The sequence below is a fragment of the Mobula hypostoma genome, chromosome 3 (assembly GCF_963921235.1).
Source record: "Mobula hypostoma chromosome 3, sMobHyp1.1, whole genome shotgun sequence".
Classification (NCBI taxonomy): domain Eukaryota; kingdom Metazoa; phylum Chordata; class Chondrichthyes; order Myliobatiformes; family Myliobatidae; genus Mobula; species Mobula hypostoma.
In genome coordinates, this window is record NC_086099.1 from 29088238 (window position 1) to 29103629 (window position 15392).

General features: G+C 42.1%; 1 protein-coding gene across 2 annotated transcripts in view; it reads left to right on the plus strand.

Moving 5' to 3' along the window:
* The window catches only part of LOC134343909 (myosin-IIIb), a 182234-nt gene that overhangs the window by 36988 nt on the left and 129854 nt on the right, over positions 1–15392 (plus strand). For both annotated transcript variants that reach the window (XM_063042818.1, XM_063042819.1), the window contains exon 4: positions 5022–5124. In XM_063042818.1, coding sequence (XP_062898888.1) covers positions 5022–5124 — 103 coding nt within the window. The remainder of the gene's footprint in view (positions 1–5021; positions 5125–15392) is intronic.

The following is a 15392-nucleotide window of genomic DNA, read 5'->3' on the forward strand; positions in this document are numbered from 1 at the left end:
TCTTTGATAGATCCTTTTTTTAAAAATCTCAGCACAATCTGTCCAAAATTGGTCCAACCTACCCAAATGATTGTGGAATTTTGACTGCTGGATTTGAAGCATGAATTGAATCTTATGATCTTTTGCCTGTGCCTGGCCTATCTCCAGTCATATTATTCATCATTTTGTATTTCATCTATTTTGTAATTATTTTAGGTCCTTGAGGCGGTTCATAAAGTTGAGCTTTTTGTACAAAAAATAGGCATTGGTGGAAAAGGTTTGAATATAATTTTTATTTGCTAAATTGACAATGCTTATTTTTAAGGTTATCCTATTTTCATCTGAGATCAAACCATATCAATTTATTAATACTAAATCTATCAAGAAACATGCTGCACCATCTCAAAGGAAACTTCCTAAAACTGACATTATTGGGACTAGAAACTTTATTCTTTTGACCCCCTAATTGTAATAAATTCCAGGCTGTTACAATCAGTTAAGCTTCTGGTCTTCAAAACCATAAATGAGCTTTCTAGTATGAGTTAGGATTGTGACTTACTAGTTTTAATTACCTGTTTGGTTCCAAATCCTGGACATGGGCATTAGTTTAAATTGAAACCAATATGACTAAGCCAAAAAGCCAAGTAGGGAACCCACTACTCCCAAGGTTATTCTTACTAGTGTCTTGTACAACCATACCATGACTTCCCAACTTTTATACTCAGTGTACTGACTGATGAAACCCTATGTTCCAAAAGCAGCCTTCACCATCCTGTAAACCTGGGGACCCACCTTCAGGAAACCATGTACTTAAACTCCAAAGTCGCTCTCTTCCACAACACTCCCCAAGGCCATACAGTTAACTTTGACTGACCTACCTTCACCTGAGTTTCCAAAATGCAATTCCTCAATTATCTGAACTAAACTCCATTTACTATTCCTCAGCCCACATTCTCACCTGATTAAGATTCCACGGTAATTTTTGATAGCCGCTTTCATTGTCCACTTTACCACCTATCTTAATGTCATCGCAAACTTACTAACCATGCCTTGTGCATGCTCATTCAGATCATTGATATAGATGACAACAATCGGCCCAGCACCAACCCCAAGGCACACAAGTAGTCACGGGCCTCCGGTCTGAGAAACAGCCTTTCACCATGAATCTCTGCTTCTTACAGACAAGCCAGTTCTGTATCCAATTAGCCAGATCTGCCTGCACTCCATGCAATCTACCCTTCTAGAGTAACCCAGCATGTGGAACTTTATCGAAGGCTTTACTGAAATCCGTATCTGCTCTGCCTACTGCCCTGCTCTCATCAACCTGGTCACATCATAAAATATATTCATAAGACATGACCTCCGACACATATGGCCATGCTGACTACCCCAATCACACCCTGTCTTTCCAGATCTATGCACATCTTCTTCAGAATTCTCATCAGTAACTTACCCACCACTGAATAAAAGTACAAGATCTGCTACCCTCCAATTCATCAGCATCTCACCTGTGGCTAACAATAATGCAAATATATCAGCCAGGGCTCCACAATTTTTTCTCTAGCCTTTGGTAATCCTGATCAGGCCCTGGAAATTTGTGTATCATTTTAAAGCATCCAGCACTACCCCTACTATAATGTGGACCATCTCCAAGACCTCCCCACTACCTAGTTCCACAATCTCTGTGTCTTTCTACACAGTAAAAACAAGGTAAATATTTATTGAAGGCTTCTGTGTTTTCACACATGGATGTCCACTTTGGTTTTTGAGGGGCCTTATTCTCTAATTACTCTATTTTTCTTTAATACTATATATAAATCTCTTTGGATTCTCCAGAATCAGAGGAAACAAAATCAGGTTTAGTATCACTGGTACATGTTGTGAAATTTAGTGTTGTTGCAGTACATTGTAATACATAATAAAACAACTATAAAATACAATAAAAATGTATATATGATTAAATAAAAAGTGCATAAAGAGAGGAAGTAAAACAGGAAGGTAGTGTTCATGGGTTCATTGCCTATTCAGGAATCTGATGGCAGAGGGGAAGAAGCTGTTCCTAAAATGTTGAATGCGTGTCTTCTGGCTCCTGTACCTTCTGCTTTATGGTCATAGTCATACTTTATTGATCCCGGGGGAAATTGGTTTTTGTTACAGTTGCACCATAAATAATAAATAGTAATAGAACCATAAATAGTAATATGTAAATTATGCCAGTAAATTATGAAATGTCCAGGACCAGCCTATCGGCACAGGGTGTCTGACCCTCCAAGGGAGGAGTTGTGAAGTTTGATGGCCACAGGCAGGAATGACTTCCTATGACACTCTGTGCTGCATCTTGGAGGAATGAGTCTCTGGCTGAATGTACTCCTGTGCCCACCCGGTACATTATGTAGTGGATGGGAGACATTGACTAAGATGGCATGCAACTTGGACAGCATCCTCTTTTCAGACACCACAGTTCCATCCCCACAACATCATTATGGTAGCAATGATGAGGGCATGTCTTGGGTGATGGGAGCCCTTAATGATTAATGCTGCCTTTTTGATCCTATCTGCCTGTACGTGAGACGTGCCCCATTTTTTCCTGGCCAGGGCCTCTGTATATCCCTTGTTTGTCATCCAAGTTCAAAACATCCATTGAAACGTGTTGTTTGCATCAGCGATCGACGCAGTCCAGGATGTGGTGGGCAGCCCACGAGTGTTGCCATGCTTCCAGAGCCAACTTTGCATGCGACACAAACCAGAGCACCCGGAGGAAAGCTACATGGTCATAGGAAGAACGTATGAACTCTTTGGGAATTTAATCCTGATCATGATCACTGGCACTGTAAATCATTATACTAACCATTACACTCCTAACAGCCTTGTTCTTCAGTCTAACTGGAAGATGCAGAACTTGAGTTCTCACTTGCTGACCTTTAAAAGCCTCCCACAAACAGCCTGAAATCAATCACAATCTTTGCAAGCTCCTGCCTCATGCTGTTAGAATTTACATTGCCCCAACTGTGAAGCAGTTCTGTCCCTTTCCATAACTATTTAAAAACTAAATAGAACTGTGGTCACTGGTCATAAAGTGCTTCCCTCGCTTGCTGACACTTAAGTTACTTACCCCATCCTGTTACCCAGGAATAGGTTGGGCTTCTCTCTCCCTAGTAGGGACTTCTCTATATTGCCTGAGGAAACTTTCTTGAACACATTTAACAAATAAGTCCTTAACAATATTGCAGTCCAAGTCTTTCCTAGGAAAGTTACAATCAAAGGAACCAGCCTCCCCTTTATGGACTCCGTCTATACTTGGTGCCTCAGTAAAGCAGCCAGCATAAACCAAGACCCCGGCCACCCAAATATTCTTTCTTCGCTCTCCCATTGGGTGGAAGATACAAGAGCCTGAAAGGATGTATCACCAGGCTCGAGGACAGCTTCTATCCCACTGTTCTCAGACTCTTGAGCAGACTTCTTGTACAATAAGTTGGACTCTTGGTCTCATAAGAAACATTATGATTTTGCATTTTATTGTTTACCTCAATTTATACCTTTGCTGCAGCTTTTGCAACTTATTTTGCATTGTTGCTGTTAACCTCGGTGCTGAATCGAGGCTGTGGCCTGCAGCTCACTGGATCGGCCGCAGTGATAACTGGTTCCGTGGCTGCGGACTCACTTTCGTGAACTTGAGCTGTTTGCTTGCTTTTGGATGTTTGTACTATTTGTTTATTTTCTGCACATTGGGCATTCGGTTTTCTTATTTTTTTCTTAATGGGTTCTTTTGGCTTTCTTTGTTTTGTGGCTGCCTGTAAGGAGCTGAAACTCAAGGTTATACATAGTTAGCATATTTTGATAATAAATGTACTTTAACTTTTGAACTCTACCTTATTCTAGCTCCAAGCACTGTGTAATGATTTGATCTGTATAAACAGTATGCAAGACAAGCTTTTCACTGTATCTTGGTACATGTGACAATAATAAATCAAATTACCCCCCCCCAATTATTCTTCCCACTGTTCACAATCTCCCTATATATTTGTTCTTTTAATTTCCTTTGACTATTTGGGAGCCTATAATACGACCCCAAAAGAGCAACCATCCTTTTATTTCTCAATTTCGCCTGTAAAGGCTTGATCCTTAAGTAATTAATCTCAGTAGTTACTTTGCAGCTGCGAAAGGGGGAAGGTTGGGCATGGGGCTAGCAGCCCCATCTTGTAAAAGCCCAGAGCTACAGAAACACCAACAGAAGCTCAAAGGGCCTCTTCCCTGGCAGAGGAAAGATCATCACGTAGAAGGCATATGAAGTCGTGTGGTGAAAATTGAGGCCATGAGGCTGATCAACCTTTGGCCCAGGTCAGAGAACTCTGGCGAGCTGCTGTCAACAGACTATGGCCCAATAGGAGTGATGGGCTTAAGAAGAGAGGTTGCTTGTCAGTGTGATATGTTGCAGGGACAACAGTGGCTTGTTGATCTTCTGCCTCTCTTGGCGAATGACTGATCGTCAAACCATTGAGAAGTTTGTGTGTTGTCAAAAATACCTCAGTAGTGCAGTATGTTGGTGCATGTTCTTGATTCGGACCGTGCAGCAAATTAGAAGATGTGATTACAGATGCTTGGAATTTGGAGCAACAAACGTTGTGCTGGCGGAGCTCAGCGTGTCAAGCAGCATCTGTTGGTGGGCACAATGCTGGAGGAACTCAGCAGGTCAGGCAGCATCTGTGGAGTGGAATAAACAGTTGACATGTTGGGCCAAGATACTTGAGTAAAGGAGGCCAATTTTGAATGTGGTCCTTTCCAGTGTTCCTGTCTTCTGACTCCCAGTACTGCTGCTCACCTTCCAGTGTGTGCAGATCTAGTTGGGTATTGTAGTACAAATTCATTCTTTCCAGCACTTGCTTCACAATTCACTTAAAAATCACACCATTAATTTACCCTTTGTTGAAAAATTTGGAATTCTTATTTTCAGTAAATTTTCATTGTGGTATTTCTGGCCAGATATGAGACAGTTTTTAAAAAATGATGCCTAGCTGAAGTTTGATCTGATTTTGAATTCACAGTGGGGAAAGTGGCGCTGGGAAGACTGAGAGTACTAAGTTGCTGCTGCATCAGATCATGGAGCTCTGCAAAGGAAACTCTCAGTTAGAGCGACAGGTTCTGCAGGTAAGAAGCTAATAATGACAATGTAACACCCACAAAATGCTGCAGGAACTCAGCAGGTCAGGCAGCATCTATGGAAATGAATACACAGTCGATGGTTCAGGCCCAGACCCTTCTTCAGGACTGAAAAGGAAGGGGGAAGACTCCAAAATGAAGGAGGTTGTGGGTGTGGGGGGGAGCGAGGAGCTGCTGATAATTGCTCTCCCTTGTAACAAAGAGCATTGCTAAATACAGACTGAGGATTATTTGCTTTTAACCATAGAAGGGTTTGAGTAAGTAAACAATTCACACAGATGATTAGACGAATTAAAGGATGTGGTGGTGGTTCATTTTGTTATTTCTCGGTAATGCCCTTTCAGTTAGAAATTGGGAATTGGAAACTGACTTCAATTTCTTGTGTTAAATTCCTAGAGACGTTTATTGCTGTTGTGGTGTGGCCATAGATTTCCTTATTATTACCATGTATAACGTTTACTCTTTGAGCTTTATGTAAACGAGCAATCTCTTGCACCCTAGTGTATATGATCATATGTTACTTTGAATGAAAATCAATTGGAAATTGTCATTCATGGAACTTCATAAAGTAGCTTATAACAGAACTTATTTAAAAAAAATAAGATTCCTTGATGACACAGATGGTCTAAATCAGGAGTTCCCTACCTTATTTATGCCATGGGCCCCTACCTTTAAGCAAGTGGTCTGTGAACCCCAGGATGGGAACCCCTCATCTAAATGATTGATAAGATGTTTCACTATTGTCGCCTGTACTGAGGCACAGTGAAAAGTTTGCATACCGTTCATACAAGTCAGTTCATTGCAGCAGTGCATTAAGGTAATCCGAGGTGAAAGAGTAACTGTGCAGAATAAAGTGTTACAATTACAGGGAATGTGCACTGCAGATGGACAATGAGGCACAACGTTGCAATGAGGTGCACTGTGAGGTCAAGGTTTCTTACTGTACTACAGGACAGTTCCATAGGCTGATAATAGTGGGGTAGAAGCTGCTCTCGAGCCTGGTGATTTGGGTGGGGGCTGTGATTATTCTGGCTGCTTTACTGAAGGAAGGATGACGTGTAGATGGTCCATGGAGGTAAGGCTGCTTTCTGTGATATATTGAGCCATGTCTAGAACTCTCTGCAGTTTTTTTTATTATATGGTCACAGTCGACCTCCTTAGTCTTGATGCTTCCAGATAAGATCCTCTCTGTATTATATTGATTTAACAACTATGAGAGTCAAAGGAAACATACCAAATTTCTTTAGCCTTCTGAGGAAGTAGAGGCATTTGTGAGTTTTCTTGGCCGTGGTTGGAGCAGTGTAGGCTATTGGTGGTATTGAAACAAGGAACTTGAATCTTCTAAACCCTCTTGACCGCAGCACTGTTGCTGATAAAACCTGAGGGATGTGGAAATGCTCTCACACTCGATCCAACACCCTGTTTGCATTCAGTCCCTGGACAATACAGTGGCCACGCTTGCCTGTTGTAACAGCTGGAGTTCTCCCTTTCTACTGAGATCTTTACTTCATGTTCTCTTGCAAGGCGGAGCAAGCCCTGGGCAGTGGAACTTGTGATCCTGAGCTCAACACAACTTTGAATACTAATATCTTAAAGCTATTTGAAACAGTATTTATTTAACGCAATTAAAAATACCAAATTTAATAAAATCATCTCCTGAAGTAATTAAAAGAAATGTGATCTACAGAAATAACGTTTAAAACACATAACAAAGGCTGGCAATTATATTTGAATAAATTCATTTACAGTGTGCTACCATAAAGCTGAAGGGCAGGGTGTGAAGTTTTTATGCACTCTCTCAGTCTCTGTTAGTTGCTGCCACCACTGGACTCACCAATGGAGGTGGTGATTAGCTTAAACTGATCTGTAATTACTTGTTTTTCTATGGTGCAGCATGAAGCAACCATCAAGTGTCACATCGGTGGTATTTAACCCCACAGATTTGACTTTTACAACAGCATTTGTAAGAGGAAATGTTAACCATAGTTCTTGCAGACTTGACAAACACAACTGATTTGCTTCTAACCACGTCTCCAATCATCACTAACATTGACCATTTCCACCTTTGTAAGGTAGCGTAACTCTGCACTGACTCATTGCAGCACTTATTCACACTTCTGTCGAGACTCCCACTCTTCTAAAGACACAGTCAGCCAGATGGTGCCACTCTTGAGGTAATACATTGGTCAAATTTTCTATCTCATGGTACTGGATGAATTAGAATCAGGTTTATTATAAGACATTAAGACATAGGAGCAGAATTAAGCCATTTAGCCCATCGTGTCTGCTCCACAATGCAATCATGGCTTACCCCTCATCAGCCCCACTCCCAGGTCTTCTCCCCGTGACATTTGATGCCGTGTCCAATCAAGAACTTATCAACTTCTGCTGTAAACACACCAGACGAACTGGCCTCCACAGCTGCCTGGGTTTAAAAATTCCACAGATTCACCATCCTCTGGCTAAAGAAATTTCTCTGCATCTCAGTTTTAAATGGACACCCCTCTATCCTGAGGCTGTGCCCTCTTGTCCTAGACTCCCCCACCATGGGAAACATCCTTTCCACATCTACTCTGTCTCAGACATCTCACCCTGCAAAAACTCATTTCGGGGAGGTAGCACCATCAATTTGCGGGAGGCTCCCGGAACTTCCGGGAGAGGTGGCGTGTCTGCAATAGCGTAGCTCCTTAGCAACTAGCCAGCTAGTTTAAATAACGTTAACTATGCTAATGAACGAATGACACTTGTTAAACTCACCTCAGCATGTCTTTTACAGTCTTAACCCACCATGGGCAATAGAAAAGTCACTGTTGCAAACAGTGCAGTGAGCAACACTGTAATTATTTTTGACCCCTATTAGGCAGGGGTACACTTTAGGGTAGTCTGGGGTGATGTACGTTTCATATTTTCTTTTTTTTTGAACACTCTGCCATGGTGCGCTCTCTCTCTCACGCTCTTGCTCGCTCTCTCGCAAAAATTGATTTCCGGGATATTGTATAAAATTTGTGGGCATCAGGGAGCCACTACTAATATGTGGGAGACTCCCGGAACTTCCGGAAGAGGTGGGATGTCTGCTGTCTAGGCCTTTCAACATTGGAAAGATTTCAGTGAGATCCCCCTTCATCCTTCTAAATTCCAGCAAGTACAGGCCCAGAGCCATCAGACGTGCCTTGTATGATAACCCTTTCATTCCTGGAATCATCCTTATGAACTTCCTCTGAATCCTCTCCATTGCCGGCACATCTTTTCTTAGATAAGGAGCCCAAAACTGTTCGCAAGTCTCAAGGTGAGGCCTCACCAGTGCCTCATAAAGCCTTTGTATCAGATCCCTGCTCTTATACTCTAGGCCTGTTGAAATGAATGCTAACATTGCATTTGCATTCCCCACCACAGACTCAGCCACAAGTTAACCTTTAGGGTGTTCTGCACAAGAACTCCAAAGTCCCTTTGCATCTCAGATTTTTGGATTTTCTCCCCGTTTAGAAAATAGTCTGCACTTTTATTTCTTCTGACAAAGTGCATGCCCATGCATTTTCCAACATTGCATTTCATTTGCTACTCACTTGCCCAGTCTCCTAATCTAAGTCCCAAGGCTTTTGTTTTTTCTGAATATTACCTGCTGCTCCAACAATCTTTGTATCATTTGCAAACTTGGCAACAAAGCCATCTATACCTTCATCTAAATCACTACCTCCTACCAATCAGCCAATGCTCTAACCATGTCAGTAACTTCCCTGTAATACCATGGACTCTTAATGTCACCGGGTTCAAATATGGCCCAAGTGTAGAGTGAGTGACACTGAAGAGGATCGATAGTTCACAGACTTGAATGCGAACAGGGTTAGAGGGGAAAGAAAACAATAAACACTAGCCAAACAGGGCCTTTCACTAAAACTCTCAAATAGAAAATGAAGCTTACACTGTGGCTGAAAGGAAAAACTAAATACAAAATGAATACCACTAGTTTGACTCGACAGTCCAATTTCTCAGGCAAGGCTGAATGTAAGCAGGCAGCGAAGCGTTGCTGTGCTGAGTTCCAGTCTCTACAAGCACGATAACGTAAAGAATGGAGTTAAATACTATCACAGTGAAATAATAATTACCTGACACATGCATATTCATGAGTGCAATTGCCGTATCTGCTGTGCTGCCGAACCCGTGATTGTGACACTTAACTTGGTAAGCAGCTTCGTGTGGCACCTTGTCAAAGGCCTACTGGAAGTCCAATATACAACATCCACTGCATCCCCTTTATCTATCCTACTTGTAACCTCCTCAAAGAATTCCAGCAGGTTCACCAGGCAAGATTTCCCTTGAAGGAAACCATGCTGACTTTGTGCTTTCTTGTCCTGTGACACCAAGTACTCTATAACCTCATCCTTAACAATTGACTCTAACATCTTTCCAACCACTGAGATCAGGCTAACTGGTCTAACTTCCTTTCTGCTGCCTTCCTCCTTTCTTAAAGAGTAGAATGACATTTGCAACTCTCCAGTTCTCTGGAATCATGCCAGAGTCCAATGATTCTTGAAAGATCATTACTAATGCCTCCACGATCTCTACTGCTGCCTCTTTCAGAACCCTAGGGTGCAGTTCATCTGGTCTGGGTGACTTGTGTACCCTTAATTCTTTCAGCTTATCGAGCACCTTCTCTCTTGTAATAGTAACTGCACTCACTTCTCTTCCTTCACACTCTTCAACATCTAGCATACTGCTAGTATCTTCCACAGTGAAGACTGATGCAAAATACTCATTTCATTTATCTGCCATCTCCTTGTCCCTGTTATTATTTCTCTGGCCTCATTTTCTAGCGGTTCTATATCCAGCCTCATTTCTCTTTTTTTTTTACACACACTTGGAAAAGCTTTTACTATCCACCTTGATATTGTTTGCTAGCTTGCTTTCATATTTCAGCTTTTCCCTCCTGATGATTCTTTTAGTTGCTCTCTGTAGGGTTTTAAAAACTTCCCAATCTTCTGTCTTCCCACTAATGTTTGCTTTTTTTTTTCTGAATGCCCTCTTTTGCTTTTACATTAGCTTTGACTTCCCTTGCCAGCCATGGTTGTACTATTTTGCCATTTGATTATTTCTTCATTTTTGGAATACATCTATCCTGCACCTTCCTCATTTTTCCCAGAAACTCATGCCATTGCTGCTCTGCTGACATTCCGACCAGCAATTTACTGTACCAACTCCTCTCTTACCACTGTAATTTGCACCCCATCAGGCTCCTGCCCGGCAAGGACAATTTCACTCACAACAACACTGGAATGGTCACTGAACACAAATTATGGAATCACTTTCAAGGACTACACAACTCATCAACTCAGTATTATTTATTTACTTGTTTTTTTGTTTATTTATTATTAATTTTTTTTGTATTTGTATGGTTTGATTTTTTTTTTGCTCATTGGTTAATTGTCAGTGTCTGTGTGTAGTTTTTCATTGGTCCTGTTGCATTCCTTTGACCCACTGTGAATGCCTACAGGAAAATGAATCTCACCAAATACTACCCGGAGATGTATGCACTTTGACAATAAATAATTTGAATTTTGAACTCTTCATTAAGTGGCAGCGATGCACAGTGTGCTAATAGCAGGAATATTGATCTATTGTCTTCCCCCATGTAGTTTCAATGGGACAGAAACAGAATGTCCTACACCCTGTGATAGGTCTCACTAGCCACAAGGTATCAGTTGGAAGTTAACTTGTGTATATGTTTTATTTCCTGAAGACTGGTTCTCATTAAAATTAATCCGTCATTATGCTGTACATAATTTCATAACCCCAATATCCCCAACAGAAACGTCTTATTTGAATCCAAGATTGCCTGAGAAGATGGCCATTCCTAAATAGTTAGTCCACCACAGACTCTGAATGGGCTTACCCACAGAAAACAGAGGGCAGTAGCAGATGTTGTGAATTTTGCCTGATGGTGTGTGACTAGTGGTCTGGGTTGCCTGGTGTGTAATATTTTTACAAGTGAATTAAATGAGGAAGTGGGAAGGTGGGCTAGTAGGTTTGCAAATGATATGAGAGTTGATGGTGTTGTGGATAGTGTAGAAGGTTGTTTGTCGTTTACCATGGGGCATTAACAGGATGCAGCGCTGGCTGAGAAGTGACAAAGTGTGTTGTGGCTCACTTTGTGAAGTTGAACTTGAAGGCAGAGTACAGGGTTAATGGCAAGCAGTTTGGTGTGGAAGAACAGAAGGATCCTGGGGTCCATGTCCTAGATCCCTCAAAGTTGCTGCATGCATGGTAGTCAAGGAGTAGTGGGTGTTTCCCTTCATAGTCGTTAGTTAGGGTATTGAGTTTAAGAGCCAGCAGGTAATATTGCAGCTCTTTTTAAAAAAAAAAAAATCCCAGTTACACCACACTTGAAGTATAACCTCATTATAAGAAGGATGTGGAAAGTTTAGAAAGGGTGCTGAGGAGATTTACTAGGATGCTTCTTGGGTTAGAGACACATTTTATGAGGAATGCGGTCTAAGGTGATAAAAGACGCAGATGGAGTGGACAGCCAGCACTTTTTCCCAGGGCAGCAGGAGCTAATACGAGAGGGTATTTTTTTAAGGTGATTGGAAGAAAGTGTAGGGGGAGATGTCAGAGGTAGATACTCTTACACAAACTTCTATGTTCAAACAATCATTTTGTATGGAGAATAATGGGAGCAGGTGGTATGGTTTAATATGAATTGAATTGACTTTATTACTTACATCTTTCATATACATGAGGAGTAAAAATGAGGAGTTATTTTGAAACTGTAAAAGATGGAAATAAAAGGGTTTCCTTGCTTAAAATATTAAAGAAATGTGTCATCTTTAACTTTATGCCTTTTGGAAATCAGTTCATCTTTTACCCCCTTAGCTATTCACGGTAACAGAAATTTTGATCAGGGGTGCCCAAACTTTTGCATGCCACTGTATCTGTACCCCGCCACCCAAAATGTGCGATACAGTATGAAATGTCTCATAGAATTTATGTGAATTCATTTACTTCTCTGTCCTGCCCTCTAGTCTCTCATCACATATGAAAGAGTTCAGGAACACTACTGATGAGTTGAGGTAAATTATAGATCCCAGGAATTGGTACCCTTTCAGTTACAGATCTATATGGCTGAATGTACAGACAAAGGAGACAAAATCAATCACATTTTCGAAGTTCAAAGTAAATTTTATTATCAGAGCACATATTCGTATGACACCACATACAACCCTGTGATTCTTTTTCCTGTGGGCATACTCAGCAAATCTATAGAATAGTAACTTTAACAGGATCAATGAAAGATCAGGAAAAGCATGGAAGACAACAAGTTGTGCATATCCAAATATAAATAAATAGCAATAAATACGAGAGTGTGAAATAACAAGATGGAGTCCTTAAACTGATATCATTTGATTTGGGAACATCTCAATTGGTGAGTGCAGTTATCCTCTTTTGTTCAAGAGCCTGATGGCTGAGGGATAAAAGCTGTTCTTGGTGGTGCAAGTCCTGAGGCCCTGTACCTTCTACCTGATGGCGGCTGTGAGAAAGGAGCATGGCCTGGGTGATGAGGACCTTTGATGATGGGTGCTGCTTTCCAACGACATTGTTTCATGAAGATGAGCTCAATGGTTGAGAGGGCTTTACCCTGATGAACTGGGCCAAATCCATTAACTTTTGTAGGATTTTTGTAGGGTAAGTATGAGCATCTGCAATTTCCCCTTCCTTTAAGCCTTGGAAGGAACAGAGTTCTGTTTTAACAAAAAATGCACTGCACTCTCGAAGTAAATACTGAACAAACAAAAAAAATCTCCATTGTTTCTCTATCCCTTTTTCTAATTTAGGCTGCCTTGTATTGTATTCTTCAAGGAGAATGGCTTACAGTTTTGCAAAAAGGGATAATTCTGTCTTAGTCAAGATATTGCAGAATTTAATCTGATGTTGGTATAGAGTCTCCAAGCCTCCCGGACGTCTACATCTGCGCCAAGTGCATCGAGATGCAGCTCCTAAGGGACCGCGTTACGGAACTGGAGCTGCAGCTCGATGACCTTCGTCTGGTCAGGGAGAGCGAGGAGGTGATAGAGAGGAGTGGAAGGCAGGTGGTCACGCCGGGGCCACGGGAGGCAGACAAGTGGGTCACGGTTAGGAGGGGGAAGGGGAAAAGTCAGGTGATGGGGAGTACCCCGGTGGCTGTGCCCCTTAACAACAGGTACTCCTGTTTGAGTACTGTTGGGGGGGACAGCTTACCCGGGGGAAGCGACAGTTGCCGTGCCTCCGGCACAGAGTCTGGCCCTGTAGCTCAGAAGGGTAGGGCAAGGAAGAGGAGGGCAGTTGTGATAGGGGACTCGATAGTAAGGGGGTCAGATAGGCGATTCTGTGGACGCAGTCCAGAGACTCGGATGGTAGTTTGCCTCCCTGGTGCCAGGGTCCGGGATATTTCTGATCGTGTCCAAGATATCCTGAAGTGGGAGGGTGAGGAGCCAGAGGTCGTGGTATATATAGGTACCAATGACATAGGTAGGAAAAGGGATGAGGTCCTGAAAGGAGAATATAGGGAGCTAGGAAGGGAGTTGAGAAAAAGGACCGCAAAGGTAGTAATCTCGGGATTATTGCCTGTGCCACGCGACAGTGAGAGTAGGAATGCGATGAGGTGGAGGATAAATGCGTGGCTGAGGGATTGGAGCAGGGGGCAGGGATTCAAGTTTTTGGATCATTGGGACCTCTTCTGGGGCAGGCGTGACCTGTACAAAAAGGACGGGTTACACTTGAATCCTAGGGGGACCAATATCCTGGCAGGGAGATTAGCGGGAGCTACTGAGGTGACTTTAAACTAGAATGGTTGGGGGGTGGGAATCAAATTAAAGAGGCTAGGTGTGAGGAGGTTAGTTCACAACAGAGGGATGGGAACCAGTGCAGAGAGACAGAGGGGTGTAAAGTGAGGGTAGAAGCAAAAAGTACAAAGGAGAAAAGTAAAAGTGGCAGGCCGACATATCCAGGGCAAGCATTAAAAAGGGCCACTTTTCAACATAATTGTATAAGGGCTAAGAGAGTTGTAAAAGAGCGCCTGAAGGCTTTATGTGTCAATGCAAGGAGCATTCGTAATAAGGTGGATGAATTGAAAGTGCAGATTGTTATTAATGATTATGATATAGTTGGGATCACAGAGACATGGCTCCAGGGTGACCAGGGATGGGAGCTCAACGTTCAGGGATATTCAATATTCAGAAGGGATAGCCATGAAGGAAGGGGAGGTGGGGTGGCGTTGCTGGTTAAAGAAGAGATTAACGCAATAGAAAGGAAGGACATAAGCCGGGAAGATGTGGAATCGATGTGGGTAGAGCTGCGTAACACTAAGGGGCAGAAGACGCTGTTGGGAGTTGTGTACAGGCCACCTAATAGTAGTATTGAGGTCGGAGATGGTATTAAACAGGAAATTAGAAATGTGTGCAATAAAGGAACAGCAGTTATAATGGGTGACTTCAATCTACATGTAGACTGGGTGAACCAAATTGGTAAAGGTGCTGAGGAAGAGGATTTCTTGGAATGTATGCGGGATGATTTTTTGAACCAACATGTCGAGGAACCAACTAGAGAGCAGGCTATTCTGGACTGGGTTTTGAGCAATGAGGAAGGGTTAATTAGTGATCTTGTCGTGAGAAGCCCCTTGGGTAAGAGTGACCATAATATGGTGGAATTCTTCATTAATATGGAGAGTGAGATAGTTAATTCAGAAACAAAGGTTCTGAACTTAGAGGGGTAACTTTGAAGGTATGAGACGTGAATTAGCTAAGATAGACTGGCAAATGACACTTAAAGGATTGACGGTGGATATGCAATGGCAAGCATTTAAAGGTTGCATGGATGAACTACAACAATTGTTCATCCCAGTTTGGCAAAAGAATAAATCAAGGAAGGTAGTGCACCCGTGGCTGACAAGAGAAATTAGGGATAGTATCAATTCCAAAGAAGTAGCATACAAATTAGCCAGAGAAAGTGGCTCACCTGAGGACTGGGAGAAATTCAGAGTTCAGCAGAGGAGGACAAAGGGCTTAATTAGGAAGGGAAAAAAGATTATGAGAGAAAACTGGCAGAGAACATAAAAACGGACTGTAAAAGCTTTTATAGATATGTAAAAAGGAAAAGACTGGTAAAGACAAATGTAGGTCCCCTGCAGACAGAAACAGGTGAATTGATTATGGGGAGCAAGGACATGGCAGACCAATTGAATAATTACTTTGGTTCTGTCTTCACTAAGGAGGACATAAATAATCTTC